Source organism: Sebastes fasciatus, chromosome 12, assembly GCF_043250625.1.
Source record: "Sebastes fasciatus isolate fSebFas1 chromosome 12, fSebFas1.pri, whole genome shotgun sequence".
Classification (NCBI taxonomy): domain Eukaryota; kingdom Metazoa; phylum Chordata; class Actinopteri; order Perciformes; family Sebastidae; genus Sebastes; species Sebastes fasciatus.
The window spans coordinates 21359665-21384530 of NC_133806.1; the positions used below are offsets into that span (position 1 = coordinate 21359665).

General features: G+C 44.9%; 1 protein-coding gene across 1 annotated transcript; it reads right to left on the reverse strand.

Moving 5' to 3' along the window:
• Window positions 1-1752: 1752 nt before the first annotated feature.
• Window positions 1753-20472, reverse strand: arid1aa (AT-rich interaction domain 1Aa). Its single transcript, XM_074654126.1, has 20 exons — window positions 19344-20472; window positions 15708-15932; window positions 14908-15612; window positions 14704-14799; window positions 13681-13921; window positions 12033-12122; window positions 11756-11926; window positions 10078-10435; window positions 9818-9963; window positions 9638-9723; window positions 9323-9535; window positions 9023-9224; window positions 8729-8882; window positions 8420-8589; window positions 8110-8302; window positions 7101-7226; window positions 6342-6438; window positions 5290-6136; window positions 5040-5170; window positions 1753-4947 (listed from the first exon to the last, which is right to left on the reverse strand). Exons 1-20 carry the CDS (start codon window positions 20319-20321, stop codon window positions 3055-3057), a joined length of 7122 nt encoding a protein of 2373 aa, XP_074510227.1. The 5' UTR covers window positions 20322-20472; the 3' UTR covers window positions 1753-3054.
• Between the last annotated feature and the right edge of the window lie 4394 nt (window positions 20473-24866).

A 24866-nucleotide genomic window follows, 5' to 3' on the forward strand; every position in this document is an offset into this window, starting at 1 on the left:
ATTGGTGGTGGTGGGGGGGGGGGGGGGGGGGGTTGAGAGTTATGGTGGCTACACGCTCATATATAATTGTTTTCAATAGCAAGTGTAGCAAATGATTATCAATACCGGTTTAGTTTTTGTTGACTTCTTATGACCTTATATCTGCTTTGATGTGAGACATTGGTGACGTCGTGTTTCGGATCTTTTTGTCATGTGACTGGTGTAGTATTTTCCCTCTCCAGCAGGAGGAGCTCCACACTGTCTTATGGACTTTATTTTCCAAGTGATGCAAGGATGTTGTTCTTCATTCAAATCATGTGAGAACATTGTGTTTTCCTGTCTTGTTAGTGTTGGATTTAAACCTGCAGTAGGCAGAATAGTTTTGGCATCATTTGGGCAAAACAATCCATAATAACCTTTCAGCATATTGTAATTCAAGTGTTCTGAGAGAAAACTAGACTTCTGCACCTCCTCATGGCTCTGTTTTCAGGCTTTAGAAAATCTAGCCCGTGACTGGAGACTTTGGCCAATCACAGGTCATTTCAGAGACAGAGCATTCCTATTGGCTGTGCTCCGACTGGTGGGCGGTGCTTGGTATTTCCTCAACTGATCTCAACATTGCTGCCGGGTCACAAACATTAGGCTCATTCCAGATGAGCCAGGCCTGCGCAGAATCGATCACCGGCGATCGCCGCGCAATGCATACCGGTTAGATTTGTGTCCGAGTTGATGCCGATTTGCTCTGATGTCATGCACACGTGGGCAACAGTTTTTAGAGCCAGGCACCGCAGTTGCTCTCCACCGACTGCAAGACCCAGGGCATTATGGGAAACGCCTGGCTCGCGCCTGATCAAAGAGCTGATTGGCTCTTAGTTTTGACAGCAAACACCACGCGTAGTAGAAAGTCACAACTTTCTGTGTAATTGTAATATTTAACGGTAGATTGTATTACTCTCATGTTGTGCAATGAAGGTTTCATCTGTTAAACACGTCGTGTGGTTGATAATTGTTATAATAATGAAGGTTATCTATATATAACACTTATCAATACGAGTGCTCATTATGTGCTTTACAAGGCGGACATAAAAATAATAAAGAATAGAATCCAATGCGTGACACACCCACATTTCCACAAAGATTTATAAACAAATATAAATAAATCCCAAAACTACACGTGGCCTACAGATCGGATCTAACAGGAAGTAACTTTTTCTGTGACTTCCTGTAAACACCAGAGGACACAGAGGCCCAGGGATTTTTTCAGATTACCCGTCTCATGCACTACTGTCAGGATATAGTGACTTTTTTTAAAAATCATATTTGCTCCAATTCTACCCACTGCTGCTTTAACGTAAGTACTCTCAAATGTGGACTCAGAAGAGTGATTTTTCTGATATGTGATGTATAATAAAATGAACACGAAGCGGTTTCTTACCCATGGTATCTGTTTGGACCCTGATGAAGGTATTAACTGAAATGGTTTGTTTTAATGGAGCATAATGCTGGTTGGATAAATCTGAAGTTCATACAGAGAGAAGTCCTATGTGCGGTCCTCCTTCAGGCTTTATGTTATGTAGTCTGTTCATTTTTTTTACATGTATGCAGTTATTTTATTGAAATGTAGAGTGTAATAAAGCTAATGCAGTCATTTTCATGTTCAACAGTTTCCTACAAGTTTCCTGAGAACTACGGTGAAGAAGCATGTTTTTCAGATATTCTTTTGAACCTAATTTTGTGCAAAGAGGTCACTATTCCAGAAGAACAAAACCATCAAACAGCTTACCAAGATTTAATGTACATTTATTCTTACCACGTGGAACATATAGTATAAAGATTTCATACTGAATAAATGATATTCATTGAGCCAAAAAAGGGAAAAGGGAGGAATTTACATGTTGTCTTAGCTACATAGTCTGAAATACAAATATGCAGAATCCATGACTGAAGAAAAATTGTCAAATGTGTACTTCATCTAGTTTATTTTTGTTGTACCAGGAGATAACAGGTTCGAGCCGTGTCTGCCGCACTACGGCGCTGTGGAGAGACCGGAGGTGTGGGTCTAATCAGCGGGGACTGGAGGTCACAGACCAAACTCACATCGGCCTCGATCCCTCACCGATAACAAGTGTGAGAATAGTGACACAGACAGAGACAGACACAGAGAAAGGAAGTGTAATGTACAACATTATATATATACACCACAGCAAAGCTGTATTTGAAGTTGAAAACCAGTCCTAAGAGGTGATTTCTTTTCATAAGGGTATTCATACAATCAAGGGATAAGAGGAGGTAAGGGTGTTGTAGGTTCTTGATACTTTGGGGAAGAAAGCCATTTTCTGTTTAACACCAAACTAAAAAATGACCTCAAAACTCTAGAAGAGCTGCATCTTCTGCTTCTCTGTGAAACGTGTGTTACAGAATGCTTACACTCAAGAGCAGTACGGTACAGAAAATGTCCTACAATCTACTGCACACTGCACAGGCCTCCCCGGTGAAGGTGTCTATTGACAGCACTTAGTCTACCGTCGGGCTGACTGGTGAAAATCCAACTACAGCAACTATAACCAGTAGGCCACTTGTCAGTCTGCTTCACCTCTGAACTTCAACCAGTTACAGACTCATTGTGCCCTCAAGGGGAGAGCTAGGGCACGCTGGGTCTCCCAAACTCACTGTAAACGAGACAGCAACTTTGGTTACAGTTTTTGTTTTTCAGCTATTTATTTATTTATTCATTTATTTATCTTTATTTAAAAAGTACTTTTTCCCCCAAGTGCAGAACAAGTCTCCCAACCGTGGTGCTCTGCTCTGTGTCGTCCAGTTGGCATTCATGTTGCAAGTAGTGTCACTTTGTGGGCGTCTCTCTGGTTTGTAATCCACCGCCGCTCTGTGATTGCCCTCCTCGAGCGAGGACGGCCTGGGGAGGGCTCAGAGAATGGAGTCTGAAGGATTTTCATAAATTAAAAGACAGTCACTTGAACTCTCCTTGCCCTGTTACACACAAGCCAGGTTTCCAGGGAAGAGGGGATTTGGGGATAAAACCCCCCCAAAAAGTGGAGCCACGGCTCCCTACAGCTGTCATGACTGGCCAATCAAAAAGAGTACATCACAGATAACATGAGAAACCAGCGAGTTCATTAGGGGGGACACTGAGAGGTCGAGGAGTCGAGACTCTTGTAGTGTGAACTCTGAGTGGTTCTCCTCCACCTTGGCTAAGGCATGCAGAGCCCGGGCAGCTCGCCGCATCATGTCCGGGCTTGTGGGCTCGAAGTGCATCCCCTGTAGGTGTAGTAGAGAGCTCTGGCTCTGCTGGAGCTGTGTGGCGGCCAGACTGTCCTCCAGGAAGCCCAGCAAGTTGCCCACGCTGCCTTTCTGAACAGCGATCGCTCGGGCTGCCACGGTATCGCCCTGGGCCAGGTTGGCCAGCAGGACCACGGCCATCTCCCTGCACACCGCCACCTTCCTGTCTCCGATTAGCCGCACCAGGTTCCCGTATAGCTTCTCCAACCGACTGAATGGCGGAGTGGCCAAGATGAGGTCCACATTGTTGTCTTGGATGCTTAGTTTGCTTAGTGTCTCCAGGACCAGTCTCTGAGGTGACAAAGCACTGTGGGGGCCGAGGGTGGGGAAGGGATCCTGGGCCTCCGCTGATGGACAGACGGCCCAGTGGAGAAGACCGTCCAACAGAGGCAAGCAGATGCTCTCGGAGTAGATGGACAGGTCCAGTTGGCCTGAGATGTTCGCCAAAGTGACCAGCGTGTTCTCCCTCAGGAGCTCCAAGCAGTCCCACCACCATTCGTCCCTCTGGCCCGTCCCCTCGTCTGAATCTTCATCCTTCTCGTAGGTGAGCGGAGCTTGTTTGCGCTCAGGGTGCCGGTGGTGGAGCAGGATCAGGCGGCCCAGTAGCAGCAGCAGCCCTGGATGTTTGGACATCTCGTGGTCATTGCCTGGCACGAAAGAGAGGCTGCGGACAATGTTGGAGACACAAACGCAGCGGCGAGCTAACGAATCCTGCCAGGTCGCCAGTGCAATGAGCGGCCCCTCGTCTTTACTGTGAGGCTCATCCTCCAGGATGGTGCCGGTCTGCTGTGCCTTCTGGATGAAAACACCGTCGAGGAGAGGAATGGGTCTGTTATTCTCCTGGTGACTTTTAGCAACTTTCTCAACCGTTTTTGTCTCAGAGTCCGTTTTCCTCTCCTCCTCGCTGCTGAGCGAGGGGCTGGCCTTCTCCGAGACTACAGCTGCTTTCTCTGAGGAAGATGTCTCCTTTGGCCTTTCTTCTTCATCCTGATTCTTCTTTTTCTCTTCCTCAGTTGGCAAACAATTCTCCAGCAACACTTCTTCTGGGACTCGTCGCTTCAGCAAATTCGCGGGCACAGATATTCGTTCTCGAGGTTGCAAGAAGTCTTTGCGTGGTTCAAAGTGAGTCTGGATGTGGTCTGTCGAGTCTCCCCCTCCGGCGCTCCAATGAAGCAACCCGCTGTTAAACTCTTGCAGTTTGCCGTGATTGTTGGACTGGCCAGCCACAAACGGGTCTCTCTTTCGTACCACCTTTAGGGGAAACTTGTCGAACTTGCTGGCCTGTTTGGGTCTATCATGGGCAGCTAAGGGTTGCGATGAGCCCGTCTGTTCAGATGAAGAACCCTTGCTCTTCTTCTCCTCATCGTCTGTCTTCTCATCCCGACCCCGAGACTCAGAGCACTGCTCTTGCTCTTGCTCCTCTTTGACACGAGCTGGCTTCACTGTTTCTTGTTCCTCCTCCTCTTCTTCGTCGTCGTCGTCATCTCCTTCCTCTTGCTCCATGTGTTCCTCCTCCTCTTCTTCCGTGCTGTCCCAGGCTCGTTTCAAGGCATCAGGATCAAGTAGTGTCCTCTGGCCAGGGTCTCCCACCTCGTACTCCCGCAGAATGCCAAAGATTTCAATGAGGCAGCGTCTGAAATACTCAACCACCAACTCTAGGAAGCCAGGCAACTGAAGAAAGAACATAGATATAGAAAATATTAGACATGATCACTACGCATAGCATTATAAACCATCATTAAGGGCTCAATGTTAAGTCTCACCGTGTTGAGATCAAAGGTGGTAATACTGTTGTCATCATACAGGAGGATGTTGATGGTATCTAAGGCCCACGTGCTCTCAGCCAACAAACCAGACTTTAATGACATCATGACTCTCCAGGCCTCCGGGGTTCCTAAGAAGTCAAGACAAAAAATTGGTACCCTCTAAGCAACAACATGGATCATTACAGCTGGACTAAGCAGCATTAGGCAGTAGCAGGTCAATAATGAAGTTCAATAGTTATAATCATACCGATTTCTTTGACGGTGAGTCTCCGACGTGGTTTCAGGATAGGATGGGAAGCTTCTATAGAGCCCGGGGGAAAAGGCATGTCTCGCCTTATTAGAGGCGACTGCACCGGAGGGGGCACTATGTGAGATGCAGGCACTGGAGGGCCGGCCTTCTGCATCTTCATTACTCCGTGCATATAGGGAGATTTACTAGGCGATGTCCTGCTATCCATGGGGCGGGGCATGGAGGCCGGGCTGGACACCTGTGGAATGTGGTTCTGCACGCCCTGAAGGGGCTGGTAGTTGGGCTGTACTGAGCGAGGCATGGGTTGGCCAGGCCCTGCTGGACCGTATGGAGGCTGACGTGGGCCCATCTGACCCCCCCACTGGCCGTCGTGATTCATGCGCTGCTCTGATGACATCATCTCCTCTGAGCGGTTCATGCCAGGGTAACCGGGTCCCTGGGGCGGGCCCCCTGGGCCACCCTGCCGGCTGGGGTAGTTCTGATAGTTCATGTCTCGCGGCCCCTGCCACATACCTCCCTGAGGGCCCTCAGGGCCGGACTGCATCATCTGAGGGGGCATGTTGGGCTGAGCGTTGGGCCCCGTCGCTCCCTGCATACGTTCACGACCAAAGGGAAAGGGGAACTGATTGCCTGGGCCAGGTGGACGCCGATCAGGGCCGGGGTAGGGCCCAGTGCCGCTGTACTGATTGTACGACTCCTGCTGTCCTGAAGAGGGTGCATGGGCACCTCCTTGCTGTTGCTGCTGCGGTGGTGGTGGTTGTTGTCCACCATGGAAGGGCCCACTATACTCCGCCTCATGACGTTTAGATGGAGGATAACCACCTTCCACAGGACGTTTGTAACCCTACACATCAAAAAGACAAAGATACACAACTATTTCACACCATCTCAGCAGAAATGTAAAAATGAATACATGAGTTCACAACAGTTTTCGTCTAAAACAAAACCTTATAAATGATAGCACCTCAGTCAAAGAGAAAAAGATATATGGAACCAAAACAGTGTATTGAGCATAGTGAGAGTTAGCGTAGTGCAGATGGATCACTGACCTGTTGTTGTTGTGGGTACATTCCAGGCTGCTGATTTGGGTAGGAGCCTGTAGGGGGCGTTCCCTGTCCAGGATACTGATTACCATAGGAATCATGCCTGCAAACATTATGCCTCGTCAGTTTGATCATGAAAATACTGTGCATCTCTAACTCACTGGATTAAGACAAGGCCCACTGTAACACATGTACAGTAATAAACAGTCAACATTATGGCTTATTATAATGATGAATTTGTGACAAATGGACATCCAGGATTTCTTTTTGCTTATAGCTTCACATTCAAATACTTTATACTAAATCTCCATTATACCTGCCTCAGCTGCATCAATATGATTCAATACATTCCCTCTATCTATAATAATACTGTTATTAAATATAAAGGCCAAATGTTAATGCTGAATATAAATACCCAACTCTTTTTATTAAGTGTACTGCTTACTTAAATAATACCGGCCCTCAGACAATGTAAATGGGATTCACACATTTCAAATCGATGTAACTGTGCTTTCATCTTCACACCCACATACAATAAGCCCAAACCTAAGAGCTGATATGGAGAAAATATTTTACCCATGAAGGATGGCAACAAAATTTTAATGTTAATGTACTGTACAACACGATGAAATGGGTTGTCTTGTAACAACACTGAAGAACTGAACTGAAAGCAATACATTTGTTTTACATCGAGAATGAACAGTTTCCACTGACAGTAGCTTTAAACCCAAAGAAGATTGGCAAGTAAGTGTTGTGTGAACTGACCGTGGCTGCTGTGGTGGGAAGCGATTTGGCGAATACATCCCTGTGTCGGCGTTGGCGGGTATCATAGGGTTTGGCTGAGGAGCACCGGATCCCATGTTGCCCTCCGGGCCCATTCCTTGCTCCGATCTGGGAAAACCAGAACAATACACGTGGTATGTTTTTCCAGACTTTGCTACACACAGACATACAAATATTTATGGGACTTGTCGAGTCAAAACACGTTGGTGTTTTCACTGTTTCACAATCAGAGTGCCTCGGATATATTTTCCAGACTGCCATCCTATACCAAGCACTTCCTTTCAAAGTAAGCTCAACAGTCACTGTTTTTTATTGTTATACAAATAATTATATTAAAAAAGAAGAATGGGATAAAAAAAGGTAACAATCACAACATCAACATGAATATTTTAGTTGCAATTCAATATCAGCTAGTAGCCAAAACTCGTTCATTTTATCTGACTCATAAGTCTGTGACTACTACCAGTCAAGTCTTATTACTTCTATTGATTCATTTTTCAGAGGAGCACGAATCCAGCGCACAACCCTTCTTCTATCATAAGGACAACACAAAAAATAGGATGAATGGTGACTATTTCATAAACAATAGGGAGTAAAGTGAACTCACAGGATGGGCAGAGACATGACAGCAACATGACACACGCACCACAGTCCAACCTCATCTTTTCTTTTTGAAAAATCCCGAACTTTTTTCAGATGTGTTCGACTGAATTTGCAGATTGTATTTGGTTCTAGTTTCCATAACAAAACCATGTCACTCCCTGGCAGTACATCATCAACTCAAAGCACAGTTACATGTGTAAGAAGCCAGCCAATTCCCATGCATTTCTTGAATTTCTATCAAATAATATAAACAAATTCAGCCTTAGAGATACTTTTCTTGACCTGCATAAGAACTTTGAGGTGTGACTGATCATTAAAATAGCTGCTGGTTATAATCAGCAGTGTTTAATGACCTTGATAATACCATCTTCCGTTTAATGGTTCTTACCTCCTGTCGTAGCCTGGTCCATAGGGATACTGCTGTCTGGGCCCCATTGGCATCGTGCCCATGGCCCCGGGCGGTCCTCTGTTGAATGGAGGCTGCTGCTGTTGCTGCTGCTGTTGTGGCGGCTGCTGCTGCTGTTGTTGGTCACCCACCCCGCTGTTAGGGCCCTGGTTAGCAGGTAGAAAGTGCTCCCCGACTGGAAATGCATTCAGAATTAAAGCCCATTAAGAACTGAGTAATTGGTAATTAAGGAAGTACTTTAGTTTCTAGGATAACACCATCAATTCAGCTCTTGTCCACTCAGTGTGCCCACCTTTCCGCATGTTACCAAAGGGGTCCTTGTTGGGTTCGTAGGCAACCATGCGCCCTTGCATGTCTGGCGTGTTCATGCCAGGCTGATAAGCGGAGTTGGGCGTCATGTTCTTCCTGGGGAAAGCAGGGTCACTTCCATCAGAGAAGGGGTCCTGCAGGTTAACGCTGCTCCTAGAGAGAAGCAGGGGTGAGGGGGAGGAGGGGGAATTAGGAGAGAGTGAAGGAAAGGCAGAAAGAAATTAGTTCCTCTCAATCAAAATGTCTTTTAGGATCAAATAAGAAAACTCAAGAGGTGTTTAACGAGAGTCACCTGGACCCGGGTGGCATGGGGGGCATCTGGGTATGAGGAGTGGAGGCTGGGGTGGGAGGTTTTAGGTCGCCCCCCTCAGCCATGGAGCTGCTGGTGGACTGGGGTGTCTGAGGACCCTGCAGAGAGCCCGACCCAGCTGTGGAGCAGAGGGACGCTTCAGAGAGGAGCAGACAGACATGGTACATGACTTTAATAACACTCAAAACACAGCAAGTTATGTATGTTTTAAAGTGCAAGGATGTGGGTTACTGAATTGGAACTGCACGGTGTTGGAAAGATGAGAATGGCTCTAACCTGGAGAGGGTGGCTGGACCTTAGCAGCTTGGCTCTTTTTGTTGTCGACGATCTCAGGAGGAGGGTCCTCCCCACGCTCAATTTTGCACTCAAAGGCATACAGACACTGGACGTACTGTTTCTTCAAGGAACTGGCAGCGCTGCTGGATGTGCCCACATTCAGGGAAGTGGCAAGATCACGCCATTTCTTATTCTTACTCACCTGGGAGACGCACAAAGAAGAAATATTTAGAACAGAGTTTACAATATGGGGGCAAGCAATAAATGGAATTTATTGTTGTTTATAAAAGCTATATTAACCTGTGCCATGCTTCCGATCTCTTTGACTGACATATACAGCCGGAAGAGGTCCAGGGGTTTGCGTCCTACAGCGGGCAGGTTGGTCATGCCCATGGCTTTCTCTTCAATGAAGGCCAAATATCGGTCCACCCACATCTTCCTTTCTGGCTCTGGTCCCAACTCATACAAACGGGTTATCTTCTCGTTGGTTGTGGTGGAGGAGTTGGATTTCTTCTTTTTGCAAGAAAGAACAAATAATCCATCAGAGCACAACTTCTACAGAAGATATTTGAGGTGTTCAGATTAAAAGATTTTCAAAATTACTAAACCGGTTACCTTAGATTTGGGCTCTGGCTTGGGCGTCACACTCCCATCTACTTTGTTATTCATCTTATTGTTCACCTCTGGACTGGGAGCCATACCTAGACACAATGATAGGGATTGGAATTAGCTGTGAAATTAGCCACATTAGAAAAAGAGAATAAGGATAGTAGCGGTTATCTTTGTACAACTTACCACTTGAGTTATTGGCCATGTTTGGCCCCATGGGATACGGTGATCCACCTTGAGTGTTCATCATTCCAGGCATGTTGTTCATGGGAGGGCCATAGGGGGGGCCGGAGCCCATCATGCCTGGAGACATGTTGGCGTAACCAGGCATCCTGGACAGAGGAGGAAATAAATTAGCATCTAGTATTCATAGGGTATCTATAGATAGGTATCTCATATCTAAACATAAGTGGGAAGTCAACCAGAGGTCTCCATCATAGACCAACCTGTTGTGCATGGAGTTGGCGGCAGGGTGCTGCATGGCAGTGGGGTCCTGGGGCTTTCTGTTCATGCCTGGAGGGGGACCCATTCCTGAGCCTACCTGGGGTGGCATGTTACCCATGTTAGGAGGCATGTTAGGAGGCATGTTAGGAGGCATGTTTGGACCCATGTTAGGGCCTATATTTGGACCCATGTTGGGGCCGTAGGGACGTGCCCCCATTTGATTAGGAGGCATCCTTCCTGGGGGCATGCCAGCATATGGCGGCCCCCCACCCTGCCCTGCCATGGAGTTCATTGGGCCCATGCCCGGCCCGGTGTAGTTTGCGTTGGGCATGTTGCCATAGCCAGGTTGCCGGGGATAACCTAAGGATGACATTTGAACAAAAAAATAATCAGGTAAAAGTAATCACTTGGCTGTAACTGTATACTGGTCTGGAAGAAAAAAAATCACTGCAACAACAAGAAGTTTATTTGGGTTCAACATTAAAATTGGATTGTTAAGACAGAGTCTTTTCCTTTCCAGACTTTTGTTCCCTACAGTGTACTAGCAGAGAGAGCTATGCACCCTGAGCAACAAGCCTTCGTCACAGTCTCAGCTCTACTGACAGGAGGCTCTGCTACGTCAGCTGACTCTCTGCTTCACGGCTATAAATAGCTGCAACAGAGTCAGAGGGAGGGACCAACGGTAGCATGGTATTCCTATGAGGCAGGCAGAGGAGATATATTCCATAGGTTTGTCTAATGGGAAATGCACATAAGGAAACTTCCCAAACAGATAGTAAATTAAGTGGGAAACCTTTAGAAATAAAAACTTTAAAGCCTTAAAAAATTCACCTCTAGAAGCCATTTCATAATTTATCTTTTCACAAAAGAATTTCAAAACGAAAAGCTTTCCCTCTTCAAGTAAAACCATGACAGAGACAATTTGATAAGTAGGGATGACACGAGAACCGATACTTCGGTACCAACTCGGTACCAAAATTCTAATAATGTTACGGTACTCGTTTTCTTCGGTACCGAACGATGTCTGTAATGGTCATTTGGTACCGGAGTGGAGGTACTGGAGATGCGATTCTTCCGAATCTAATGGGGGCAGTATACACTTACAAGTGTTCTCATCTGCCGTGAAATGAAGGAAGAAGAAGAACGCCGTAACAGCACGGGAAAAAACAACAACACGATACGTGAAAGAAGGCAGCTGCTGCAGCGCTACCTCCGCCTCAACTCGTTGAGAAAACAAATAGCAAGAGTCGGGTATGGAAGTACTTTGCGTTCGAGTTGGATTTGCAAGGAGTAATCATAGATTCGCAAAAACAAGTATACAGTGCGGTAACGGTGTCGTCTTACTTTTCTTTCCAAAGGAGGAAATTTCAAAATCAAATTTAGCAAAGCAGCTCAAAGACAGACATCCAGACAATATTGTTTGTTTTAAATACTTGAAGGCTACATGCCACTGTTCTGTTTTGCAATGTTAATAGACGTTTCTTTTTATTTATTACTTAAAGGCTACATGCCTCTGTTTTTTGTAATGTTCTAATAAAGGAGTGCGTGTTGAATTACATGGGATTTATTGTTTTTTTTAAACGTGGTATTGAATTGGTATGGAGAATCGTGTAAATTCACTGGTATGGTATCGACTACTAGATTTCTGGTACCGTGACATCCCTATTGAAAAGTACGCACCTTGGGGGCCATATTGTCCAGCCTGCTGTCCATAGCCACCCATGGAGTTGTTCTGCTGATATGGGCCCATCCCAGGATGCATCTGTCCCCCTGAGGACTGGCGCGGAGACAGTGCAGAGGCTGACTGGGGAGAACCGTAAGTGGGCATCTGAGGGTTTCTCTGCATAAACCCTGAAAGAGGGCAAGAGATGGAGATGGTGCTCAGACTCAGATGCTTTGGCAAACCCTCTTGACATGTTAATCTCTATGAACACTTTGCGTTTAGACCGCAGCATACCTCTGTCCTGGGCCATAGGAGACTGGCTCATTGCCGGGTGTAGACTCCCGTCAGACTGCACACTTGATGGCCTGGGAGGCATCTGGGTCCCTAAACAATAATATTCAAGTCAAGTTAGTGTGAGCTCAAAATAGGTGGAATATAAGTGCTGATTTCAAGCCACTGAGGTTATAATGTAGCTACCATGGTTATTCTGATTAAGGACAAATCAGTATCTTAACCAATCTTAATCATTTAACAAACCAGGATATTTTTCTCTTAAGAATGCGTATCCCATAAGCTCCGTGTCAGGAACCAAATTTTGAGTAGGAAGTTCAATAGTAATTCTCTATTCTAAAGATGTATTTGGCTAAAAAGAAATGGTTGAAAAAATAAGTGGCTATCAATTTGTGGGTGGACAAAAAACGCTTTTGTGTACAACATGAAAGCATGTTATAATTTCAACCCTTTGCAAGATACCATTTGAGAAATTCAGTAACGCCAACAAGAGGGCAAGTAACACAAATATGGTATTGGTTAATATTTGGCTCAGTTCTTTTTTTTTTTTTTTTAAATCAGACTTATGTCAAACAAGTCCATGTTGTCAATCTCAGCCATATTTAACATATTTAACCCTGCCGGACACATTGGCTCAATCCTTACAAATGCTGTTTTTTGTGAATGAGTACTGTCCAACCAACAGAACATAAATATATTTAAGTGTAGCTGAGACCCCGAAGTGAGGAAACCAAATATAAAGGGCAGAGTTTAGAGGAAAAGTGTGATTAGAGGACATCTTTGATTTAATTGTTGTAGTTTGAGGCAGCAGTTTTATATAGTGGGCATTATAGCTTCAATGAAGTTAAAAAGAAGATAAAGAATGGTATTGTCACAGTATGTGGAACTATGTTTTTTCTAACTTTAAAGCTACTTAAGGGGGTATTTTAAATCAGTTAAATTATAGTTATAATAGTAATAGTAGTTCTCCGTTAAATATGTGGACAAAATTCAAGAACTTAAAAGGGGCACAACACCCAAATTAAGAATTCCAATGTTATTTCCATGGTCTAGGAGAGTTCAATCAATATTTGTGAACATGCGCTCCTCTCTCTGAAAGCCAGAAACCAGAGATGTAAGTCTCAAACTTGTGATGTCATAGGGTATAAAGTCTGGAGCTGCTCCATGGACCATGAATGGGAGACTGATTTTGTGGACCCATATAATGTTTGTTTTCTTATTCTATTGTACTGATCTCAGTTGTGAAACAGAAAATGTTCCCATATACTCAGATCATTCCCCTGGGTGCTCAGTGTCTACAACATCTCTCTCCATTCATTGTCTATAGAGCAGCTCCACACTTGATACCTTATGAAATCACTAGTTTGAGTTTTAGCACTGTAGTTTTTGGATTAGGGAGAGAGTTGTTCATGTTTAGCCTACTAATATCTGGACTGTTTTAGATCACAAGAATAACATGTATGCATTTTGAAAGTGGGCCTAGTTCTCCTTTAATGATAGAATTCAGGTTGCTATGAAGTGCATTTTTCTCTTGTAATGCAAACCTGTTGTCATGACCTAAAAGCGCAAGTCATTTAGTGTCTACGTCACAAATGTCAGAATTCTGCTACTGATCACGTGTTTTGTTTCAGTGTGTGAGGGATCGGCCCACCTGGCATGTTGGCGGGTGACAGCGGTCCTGCGCGGGGTGTGCTGGCGCCGGCGGGGGAGCCAGCTGGCGAAGGCGAAGGCCCTCGGATGCCTGGCAGGTGGGGAGACGTGTGAGGGGAGAAGGGCGACTGGGCCTGGTTGCTCTGCTCGCCCTGGCTGCTCGACACACCTGGCGTGCTCACGCCGGGACTCAGGGCGCCTTCTGCACCTGTAGGCAGGTCATCGATGGACCCTGACAAGTCCTGAAAAAGCGTACAAAGAGAGAAGATTAAGTAGATTTAACAAACATGGTATATTAAAGAAAAAGAAAAGATATGACCTCAGAAGATTCATCTCTTGTGCATTTTGGCACACTGTATTTTTTACAGATTAATCGTAACTTTTTGTAGTAATCTAATGTTTATTTCATCCACTGACTTTAGTATTAGCAAATTGCGATTCATTCTCTGTTGTTTGGCACAAGTGGCACACATTCAAATACTACACACACACACACCCAGAGGCCTTTGTCCTTATTTATCTTTTTCAAAGAAAAAAAAATGAGTGTGCATTAGTGCTGGGGGTTGTCATGGTTACCAAGGATTGTAGGATGCGAGCTGAGTCAGCATGTAGCAGCAGCAGCCTTGCCATGTGATTTCAATACACAAACAAACTCTTCTTGTATTCATCTTACTTTTACCCGTTTACACAGCACCTTTTCCAAACAGCTGTCTCTCAACAGCCACTAAACGCGCAGCAGCACACGCACAAGTCTTAAATCATCAAGGAAAAGCACAGCAGCCACAACACCGACACGCCACAGAATGAAAGCTTTTAAAACATTAATACCCGACATTTAAAGGGGAAATTTGAAATGTAATGAGCCTCGCAGTCATTTATTTGATAAGTAGTCAAATGAATATGTCCTGAGTCTTGTGTAATAAAAACTACAAGGCACAAACTAGCCCTCTTGCACGAGGATGAAAAGCAAAAACAGTGTGAAAAGGCTTTTTATGTTCCAGCAGTGAATTAACAAGCGACTGACCGGAAGGCTGGACGGGCGGCCTTGACTGTCCTCTGGGCCAGATTTAGGCTGAGTGGATGGAGGGGTGCTGGACTGAAATGAGTCCTGGGACACCTCCTAAAAGACATCAGAACACATGCTTAAGTACAGCCCCAGAGTTACAGTAAAGCATGCATGTGAAGATAATTAAGTATGATGAATATGCTCCCGGACTGAGTGCAGTACCTGCTGTTGTGGAGGAGGAAAGCGCTGATAAGGTGACTGTTGTGCTTGCTGCTGCTGCGGCGGCTGCTGCTGCTGCGGCTGTTGTTGTTGCTGCTGCTGCTGCTGCTGCTGCTGCTGCTGCTGCTGCTGCTGCTGCTGCTGCTGCTGCTGCTGCTGCTGGGGGTTCTGCGGGTACGCTGCAGGCTGGCCCTGTGGGTGTTGGCTGTGTCCCGGTGGATGCTGTGGAGGCTGAGACTGCGCCTGCTGTTGCTGCGAGGGGGGCTGCTGGGGCCCCTGTGTGGATCCTGGGTAGTTGGACTGGCCCTGTGGTCCAGGGGGTTCCTGGGAACTTGGCTGCTGCGGGGCCTGACTGGGAGGACCCTGCTGCTGAGCGTAGAGAGACTGGCCAGATTGTGGGGCTGGGGCTTGGGAATAAGGGGGCTGAGACTGTGGAGGCCCCTGGGATGAGCCTGGCAGTGGCCCCTGGGACTGCGGGGGCATGTGGGGCTGCTGATAGGGTTGTCCTCCCTGGGCGTGTGGAGCGGAAGTCGGCGGAGGGTGGGTTTGCCCTGGGTAAGGTGTCTGGCCGCCCGCTTGTCCTGGTGGGGGCTGCGTGTAGGAGCTTTGCTGCTGGCTTGGGTGAGGAGCCTGGCCGGGCTGGCCGTAATATGGTGCCTGGCCCTGAGAGCCGTAGCCTCCTGGTCCCTGCTGTCCATAAGATCCCATCTACACAGAACACACAAACACATACGACATCAAACACAACTGAAAAAACACTGATGGAGGACTTCTTTCTGAATAAAGTAAATCATGTGACCTACCTGTGGACCATACGGCATGCTACCCATGCCTCCAGGGGAACGTCCTTGCATCCCAACTGGGAATCGCTGAGGACCTGGAGGGCCATAACCCTGGCCAGGGTAACCAGGCCCCTGTTGTGGACCTGTGGGAGGCCCCTGCTGCGGCTGCTGACTATATGGACTGCCTGCTCCATATGGTTGACCTCTCATTTTTACCATTGGGTCCATAGGACCAGGTGGCTGGACCTGGGAAGAACACAAGAAAATACATAAAGTGAACATCCAAACAGCATAGGAGAAATCTAAATAGCAAGAGCTACAACTTAAATGCAGTTATATAACATAATAAGACCATTACAGTGTCTCCATAAGATACTCAGCTGCAGTGTGTAACTTTCACAGCACTAAAAAGTGTAAAAACAAACTTCAATGAATGAGGAAATTGTGCTTTTTTCACCTCGTTTCCCACGGTCATTACCGCGATTTTTTTCCCACCTCACTTTGCCATAGTTTCGGAAGTCAACAGAGCTATATATATCTACTTTCAAATGGAGGGCAGTCTGCCCAATCTTAAACATATCCCAGCTGTGCTCCTGTTTTGAGCCTGGTCCAAGTCGCTTTTTTTCCCCCCAGAGAAGGCAAGTTTGGCTCCGAATGAATGACACCAGAAACGAACCAAGTACTTTCACAACAGCAGGAGAGAGTGAGAAACGCACAAGACCGTGTCTATAAGCCAACAGTTAGTGTAGACCTTTTCACACTTGACAACATAAACATCATAAATGGGCCCCTTTGTATTTCCTGTTGCAATGTTTGTTAACACAGTAGCTGACAGGAAGTAATCTCAAACCAAAGCAGTTGCCCTTGCAACAGAATGGCAATGAAAAGGTCTGTAAAATAATTTCTCGGGTAAAAACTAGGTGCTACTAAATCATCAACTTAGTGCTGCGCTATGCTAGTGCCTTACATTGAGGATCCATTTATTCCCTCGCCTCCACCAAAATTATTTGGCACTGAAAGGTTGAGAATTTCAAGAGAATTTCAACATCTACTTCAAAACCGAAAGTATCTCCTTACATGACATCGAGTGAATTCCCACATGTGCACTTTGCCGAGAAGAGCGTCCTCAGCTGCCTAACAACAGCCCTTTACAAACAGTATGCAAAATGCCTTACGTGACATTTTGCAGATCCAAGATAATGAAGTGAAATAAATAAGAGGAGCACATGGCTAATCTGCATAAGACAGAGAGGAAACTCCCTTGGCTAGTGAGAGATGGTGGACTGCCTTCTGATTGGCTTGGGGGGAGAATTGGGGGGGAAATTCTTTCACACAGTCAAACTTGTGTGGCATGCCAGACACAGCAGCAGCAGCAACACACACACACATCCACACCGCAGGCAGAGGTCAGTTTTGCCTTTTGCTACTAACACATTATAATGTGAAACAAAGATGTCTATCAGTAGATTATTTGTTTATGTAGGGAAGATCAAAGATGACAAATAAAGGTGGCATGTAAATCAATACCAAAAAAAAGTAATGATAGATGATAATAGAACAGCAGTCTTAAGTCATTATGTTGTAAACAGTTAATGACTGTAGTAATTTGGATTTGATACAAACACTCTAGCTATCATATAAAATAGGGATGCACCGATACTGGATCGGATATCGGTGACAATGGGGCCGATCTATTCAACTCATTTGTATGTTTATATGCTATATACAAGATGTTCTGTAATTTTAATTACAGATTTGTTGCCGCATTAAAACGGTTCACACGTGAAATGTAATTCCTGTTAATTCTGAGCGTGTCTTACCAAGTTGCCAGTGCACGATCCACCATCCCAATAATAAAGAACAATTAAATACATTTATATCTATGTATAAATTGGTCACATTTAGTTTTATAAAGTTAGGAAAGCAATGCTTCAGTCAAGCCTGATGTTGCTTTACAAATTAAAGAATGATCCCAGTCACCTCCACACATTGAGGCAAACAACTTAGTAATTAAACACTGGTATCAGATCAGTACTCGGTATTAGGGCTGCGTATTGGCAAGAAACTGGCGATACGTATCACGATACATGAGGTTACTATTCAATATATTGCGATACTGTAAGCAAAAAGCGACATATTGAGATTTTTTAAATCTAATTTTAGGAAAACTGAACGCACCATATGCACCATATACGTAAAAAATGTTTACTTTTTTTATACAATCAGGACAGTGGGATCTGCATTTGCATTAATCACAGTCCCCGTAACATCCAACATCATAGCACTACTTTGAGAGGAAGCATATCTTTGCAAATGCAATAGTTAATACTGGCATGTAAATGTAGTTAGTTAAAAACTGATACAGTGATTTTGAGAATCGATACAGTATCACAAAACATAATATCCTGATATTTTCGTACACCTCTACTCGGTATCGACTGATACCCAAAGCCCAGGTACCGAGACTGAAACAATTGGATCGGTGCATCCCTTAATATACAATGATGCAGAGTGCAGTTGACATATGATTTCATACACTATCTACCACCAGTGCTGCATGCATGTTGGAGCAAACAGAGTTTTTTATCTCATTTGGGGGGGAGGAAATATGAAATGAAAAATATAAAACCACACATTTCTCCATGACCCATTTGCACCATGTTTTAGTTTAATGTGGAGCAGAAGACTAAGGAGTGAAGCAGCAATACCTCTGGTGACCCTGTGATGATAAATTAATGCTGTGTGTGCTCCTCTTATCAGCAACTGTTAGCCTTGCATCACATGTAATTAGAAATGGCCATGAAGCAGCGGATGAGGAGCCAATCAGATTTCAGCTAGCATGTCAACCAAAGACCAACTATCTCCTGGCTTTGACAGCAGGATTTTACCTCCACAATTCAAATCCCAGTGCAATCTGCAGTCACTCACTCATATGAGCTGAGCTGTTTACAACATGCATGGGGAAAACCCAGCACAACACAGAGGAGGGGGGGGGGGATTCATTTAATTAATATATATAATGAAAGTGTAATAATTTGCATCATTCCCTGACATCTTAGCGATTCAAACTGGAGCCATTTAAAGTAAACCTACGAGAGGCTGATTCAACACATTCCTCCTCGTCATAGCCACACAATTATAGCTTATCAGGGGGGCAGGAAAACAACATATAACGTGACTGTTTGAGCAACTACACCAATACAACGTGTATTAACATGTTCTCCTTTATATATCCATACAGTATAAACACTTTTATAGCAGAATATGTGGTAAAATCAACGTAAAAGACGTGTTAAGAAGCTCTGAGGAGAGGAAGGAAAAAAACGAGTCGGTTAGTATTTTTCCTCCCTTTTCACACTCGGGCCTTCTTGAGCTCCTCTAACCCCTCTTTACATCGGTTCAACAACTTATATATCATCTTCCAAGCAGCACTCTTGTACTATACTACATCTTTATGTATTTTAAAACATTTATTTCACCGTAGAGGTTTAAAAAAAGGAGGAAAAACACACACACACACATGAGAGAGAGGCAGCCATTTTAGAGAGTCTTTGCTGAACTAGTAGCAGACAATGGCTGGCCTGCTAGTGTGACTAGCTCTAGGGAGGAAAGGAAGGACGTTTACACGTTATGTTCTTGTAATAATGTGACTTTTACCTGGTTTCTAACTAGCCCGGCACTTCCCGGGCTCATAGGCGACGGGTGATGGCTTCTTTGTTGCCACCCCGCCGGAGTGCTGCCTCCGTACAGCCCGCTGCTGCTGCCCATGTCTGCTGCTGCTGCTGGTCCCTTGCTGCTAGCAGCTCCTTCCTGGCTGCTGCTGTAGTCGCTCGACGGGTAGTTCGGATAACCCCGCGTCGAGCTGGGCGACGTGAGCAGCTTGTTGAGAGTCGGCGTGGATGTAGGCTGAGGGTTTCCAATGTTATATCTCTGGTTACTGTAAGATCCAGCCATCGCCGTGGGTGCTGGAGGCGGTTGTTGCTGCTGCTTCACGTTAGCTGCTGCTGGCTGCCCCCCAGCTGTCGGCGCCGCCTGGGTACTGCGAGGGGAGTTCACGGCGGTGGTTGAGGAGGAGTACGCCTGGCCGGGATACGGAGTCCTATTTGGGAACGGGTTGTTGTAGTTGTTGAACTGGTGGTTGGAAAAGTCGCCTTGATACGGGTCCATCATGTTGCTCGACTGTGAGACCGGACCAGTACTAGCAGCTGCCATGCCAGGGCTTTGTTGTCCGCCATGTTGATGAAAAGGGGCCCGACCGTAGTGCTGGCTGTATCCGTACGAAGGGTTAGGGAACGCGGCGCCGTGGTGGTGCACCAAGCCCGGGTGGTTGTTGTTGTTCCCCTCCGGTCCGATAGAGTCATTCTGGTTATTATTATTGTTGTTAGCAGCCCTGGGCGGGTTCCCATTCCCGTTCTTCATCTCCGGTTCCCCTCCTCCCCCTGCATTTCCAGCGTCGGCCCCGTCCTGCTGCAGCAGATCCGGAGATCCGCCGTCCAAACCCGGCTTCTTTTTGTTGTCCCCCTGCTGCTGCTGCTGCTGCTGCTGCTTCTCCACCGGTACCGACTCCTCCTTTGGATCCGGCTTTTTGAGTTCGTTAGGCGGGCTAGTGTTCAGAGTGGCGACCTGAGCGGCCATGATATTACACCCCCTCCTCCACCACCTCCACCACTACCACCACTTCTCTCTCTCTCTATCTCTCTCTCTCTCTCAGGCGTCACAATCAAAAGCTAGCATTGAATATAAATTATTCTTTATAACCATTTATCCTTGTGCCGATTCATTCCCACCACCACCACCACTACCACCCTCCTCTCTCTTATACCCGACCCAATCCGGCTGCCATCCCCCCCGGATCCTGGTTGCAGTTTTAACGGGTTAGAAGTAGGATGAACGCTCCATACAATGCAGTAAAAAAAAAAAAGCGAGAGAAATTTTGTTGTGGGAGTTGTGTTAGTGAGTCCTGGTAGAGGTAGAGGCAGGGAGCAGACCCAACCAACACGAGGCTCCAATACATACAGCCATTTTACTGAGCCGCACAGAGGCCTGCAAAACGTGGACTGGATCCACTCCAGTGAGGACTGGGTCCTTTTTTTTTTTTTTTTTTTCTTACAACCACATTGTCTTTTTTTTCTCCCCCCATAGGTTGGAATATTTTCTCCACATGAATGTTCTCACAACTCACTAATGTTGTGTTACCAATATAAGAACTAGGCTTCCTCTTCTACTCCTGTGTTTGCTGCCTTTGCTTGCCTAAACACCACTCAGAAACACTAGTGGGAATTAACAAAACACAACAGAATACAAAGGCAGATTTCTGTGTTGAATATATTTACAGATATGACTATAAGTACTCTAATTTTTTTCTTCTTCTTACAACCACATTTTCTTTTTTTCTACCCCCATAAGTTGGAATATATTTCTCCACATGAATGTTCACACAACTCACTAATGTTGTGTTACCAATATAAGAACTAGGCTTCCTCTTCTACTCTAAAGAAAAACCTTGTGTTGCTGCCTTTTGCTTGCCTAAATACCACTCAGAAACACTGGTGGGAATTAACAAATGCTTTAAAAGCTGCTGTCCTGACCAGGTCTCTCTTGCAAAAGAGATTCTTAATCTCAATGAGTACTACCTGGTTAAATAAAGGTTAAATAAACAAAAAACAACAGTATACAAAGGCAGATTTCTCCCCCATAGGTGGAATATTTTCTCCACATGAATGTTCTCACAACTCACTAATGTTGTGTTACCAACATAAGAACCAGGCTTCCTCTTCTACTCTGTGTTTGCTGTCTTTTGCTTGCCTAAATACCACTCAGAAACACTAGTGGGAATTAACAAAAAACAACAGTATACAAAGGCAGATTTCTGTGCTGAATAGTAATTTCTTTTTTTAAATATTTGTGAGAGTTACAAGTTCTTTTAACATGGTCATGGAGCATATACTGTATATTTGTATTCTGGGGGTATCGTTCCTATGCAGAGGGTAGTTTAGTTTATTTATTGACTACACTGAGGGCGTTTTATATTTTAATAATTTATTTATTTATTGTGTTGAGTTGAATGTGCTACTTATTTTGTTCTGTAATTACCTTGTGCCTTTTCTACCTTTTTTCCTTTTCTTAAAAATGACTCGGTGTAAACTGCTCAGAATTCCAATGTACTGAGGTGCAAATGACAAATAAAACTCTTGAATCTTGAATCTTGAATCTTGAATCTTGAATCTTGAATAAGAACTAGGCTTCCTCTTCTACTCTGGAAAAAACCTGTTTGCTGCCTTTGCTTGCCTAAATACCACTCAGAAACACTGGTGGGAATTAACAAAAATCAACAGTGTACAAAGGCAGATTTCTGTGCTGAAAAGAGCCTCTTGAGTGTAACGTATGTAAAGATACGTTACACTCAAGAGGCTTTGCGTTAAAAAAAAGAAAAATAGTCATATGCATGGTGAATTTCATGAGTGATCAGTGCAGGGAGGGGGGGCTAATTAATTCATGAAATATATAATTTTTTTAAGTACATGGTGTGGATAGCTGCAACTGTACTGCACTACACTGCAAGATGATCATTTAGCTTGGCTTGCACACATAGTTCTAATTCATACTTGAGAGAAAAAAAGAGTACTTATAATCATATCTGTAAATATATTCAGCACACAAATCTGCCTTTGTACACTGTTGTTTTTTGTTAATTCCCACCAGTGTTCCTGAGTGGTATTTAGGCAAGCAAAGGCAGCAAACACAGGTTTTTCCAGAGTAGAAGAGGAAGCCTTGCAGCAAACGAGACTACCAATGCACATTCCCTCTTATTCCCTCCCCTGCCTGCTCTGCTCTCCTCTACCACCCCCTCTCCTCTCCTCTCTGTCTGTCTCTCACTCCAGCAGAAACACTCCTCTGCTGAGTGTGGGGGGATGGGTGCACACAGGCTCCACAGCGCTCTCTCTCTCTCGCTCTCGCTCTCACCCTACTAACATTGGACTACGCTGTACAGGAGAAGAGAAGAAAAAAAAACCCCCAGACCTTATCTACCAGACAGAGGATGCATGAACAGTTTCAAAGTCTCCCAACAATTAGAAAATGGAGCATTTGTCCCCCTCCTCTCCTCAGTCAAATGAAGCAGACATTTTTGGCATCCACAGGGTGTGTGCACAGCATTGAGGCAAGGGTGGTAATGAGAAGTGTGTGTGTGTGCGTGTGTGCGTGTGCGTGTGTGCTGGGCTGGCTGAGGGAGTTTTTATTTAAAAGAATGAAATGCAAATGTGTGTGTTAAGGTGTATGGGGCGTAATAGTTCGATTGGGTATTGATTGAAATTCATATTTTTGGTGTAAGTGGGTTTCTTTTCTCACTCTCAACACGCACACGCACACAGAAACTGTCTCTCTTGCTCTCTCTCTCTCACACATACACACACACACACACACACACACACAGAAACTGTCTCTCTTGCTCTCTCTCTCTCACACATACACACACACACACACACAGAAACTGTCTCTCTTGCTCTCTCTCTCTCACACATACACACACACACACACACAGAAACTGTCTCTCTCGCTCTCTCTCACACACACACACACACACATCTACCTCTAGGGGTCTAATATAGGGAGGGAAAAGGCAGGAAGTGCCAGTGAGAAGGCATACTTGATCACATGTACAAACATTGGAACACAATTTAACATTCTGCCTCTGACACACCCCCCTAATGCACGGAGAGCAGAGAGCTTTGCAGGCACATATAATTTCACAGCCACATCACACCGCACAGGGTTAATGTGATTTCCCACATCAGTGCGAGCTCGCAAAGTGGATCACTGCTTTATTTTAGACTGACTGCATGAGAAGTGTATGCACTCACACGATGCCTCATGTTTAATATGTGTGTGAGACGGGTGTTTAGACTTTGAGTTTTAATTCTGGAAGGTATACATTTATAATGTTGGGTTTTTAATCAGGGTGTCACAGTACAGATAGAGCACAGCAGCAGCATCAGTGGAGGAGGACAGTAATCTCCTCATAAGTTCAAAAAGAGAGTTTTAGTTGCTTTTAGAAAGACAGAGGGTCTTCCATCCCAGAGACCAGACACAGGGCCAGTTGTGCAGAAACAGATTTAATGTAGCTTCCTCTCCCCGCCTGACTTAATTTTTCTGCTCTGGCTGCTGAGAAAAGTTGGAGCAGACTTTTGTGGATCTGGAAGGAGGATTTACAAGCTCATGTGCCATCTGCTGGACAAAAAGATGGGCCCAACATACAAGAAGGACTCGCTCTTGGCCAAAGTCATCACTACTTCTGATGTGTTGGCGATGTTTTTGATTCGCCTCGTCTTTGTTAGAAATGTACATTATGCAGTTATGTTATTACTAAGTATCCTGTGATTTTTCTTTAGATTTATTTGATTTTTTTCCCAGGCATGTTGCACATTACCATTTGTACTGAACAGAAAGCTCTGCAAATGTTGCATCATGCTGTTGTAATAAAACACACACCAGTATATATACTATACATAGTATTATTTGGTATTACATTTGTTCAGACACCCACATACATCTTAAAACTTAGAAATCAATTTGGTTGGTTCTTAACCTGCTTAGTATTTGACCTATGGATAAGAACACTACCCTTTCTATTAATACTCTTGGTGGTGTCTCTATTCAGTCTGGTAACAATTACAAATACTTGGGAATTTGGATGGACAAAAGTCTAAATTTGAAATGCCATCTTGCAAAGACATTAAAATTCACACTGGGTTTTCTGTACAGACTAAAGTCCTGTTTCTCCAAGAAAACACTTAGTTGCTGGCCTCTTCTTGACTCAGATTGATTATGGAGATACTATTTACAGGTTTGCCTCACCGTCCACCTTGTCAGCCCTGAGGTACGTCACTAATTCTAGCTTCAGGACCCGTCATTGTATGTTATACAGCATGATAGGATGGCCATCCCTCACTCTAAAGAGGTTATAACACTGGTACATTTTAGTCTATAAGATCGTCTCTTGCAAATTTCCTACTTGCTTAAGCCGGAAGTTTGTATTTCTCCAAAACAGCTATAATCTTAGGCTTCAGTTTAAAATGCCTTCTATCGGTACATAAGCTGGCAAAACAAGCCTGTTCCACTTCGGTCCTGGAACGAGCTGCAGGCAAAGCTTAAACTTAAGACCTTTATCTCTATAAATGATTT

Excerpts from the sequence above, each read along its gene's own strand:
- arid1aa (XM_074654126.1), bottom strand. The coding sequence starts at position 20,321 with ATGGCCGCTCAGGTCGCCACTCTGAACACTAGCCCGCCTAACGAACTC. Across the intron at positions 12,123-13,680 it reads GTCACCCGCCAACATGCCAG|GGACCCAGATGCCTCCCAGG; the intron begins GTGGGCCGATCC and ends ATTATTGTTTAG. Across the intron at positions 5,171-5,289 it reads ACTCACCGTCAAAGAAATCG|GAACCCCGGAGGCCTGGAGA; the intron begins GTATGATTATAA and ends TTGACTTCTTAG.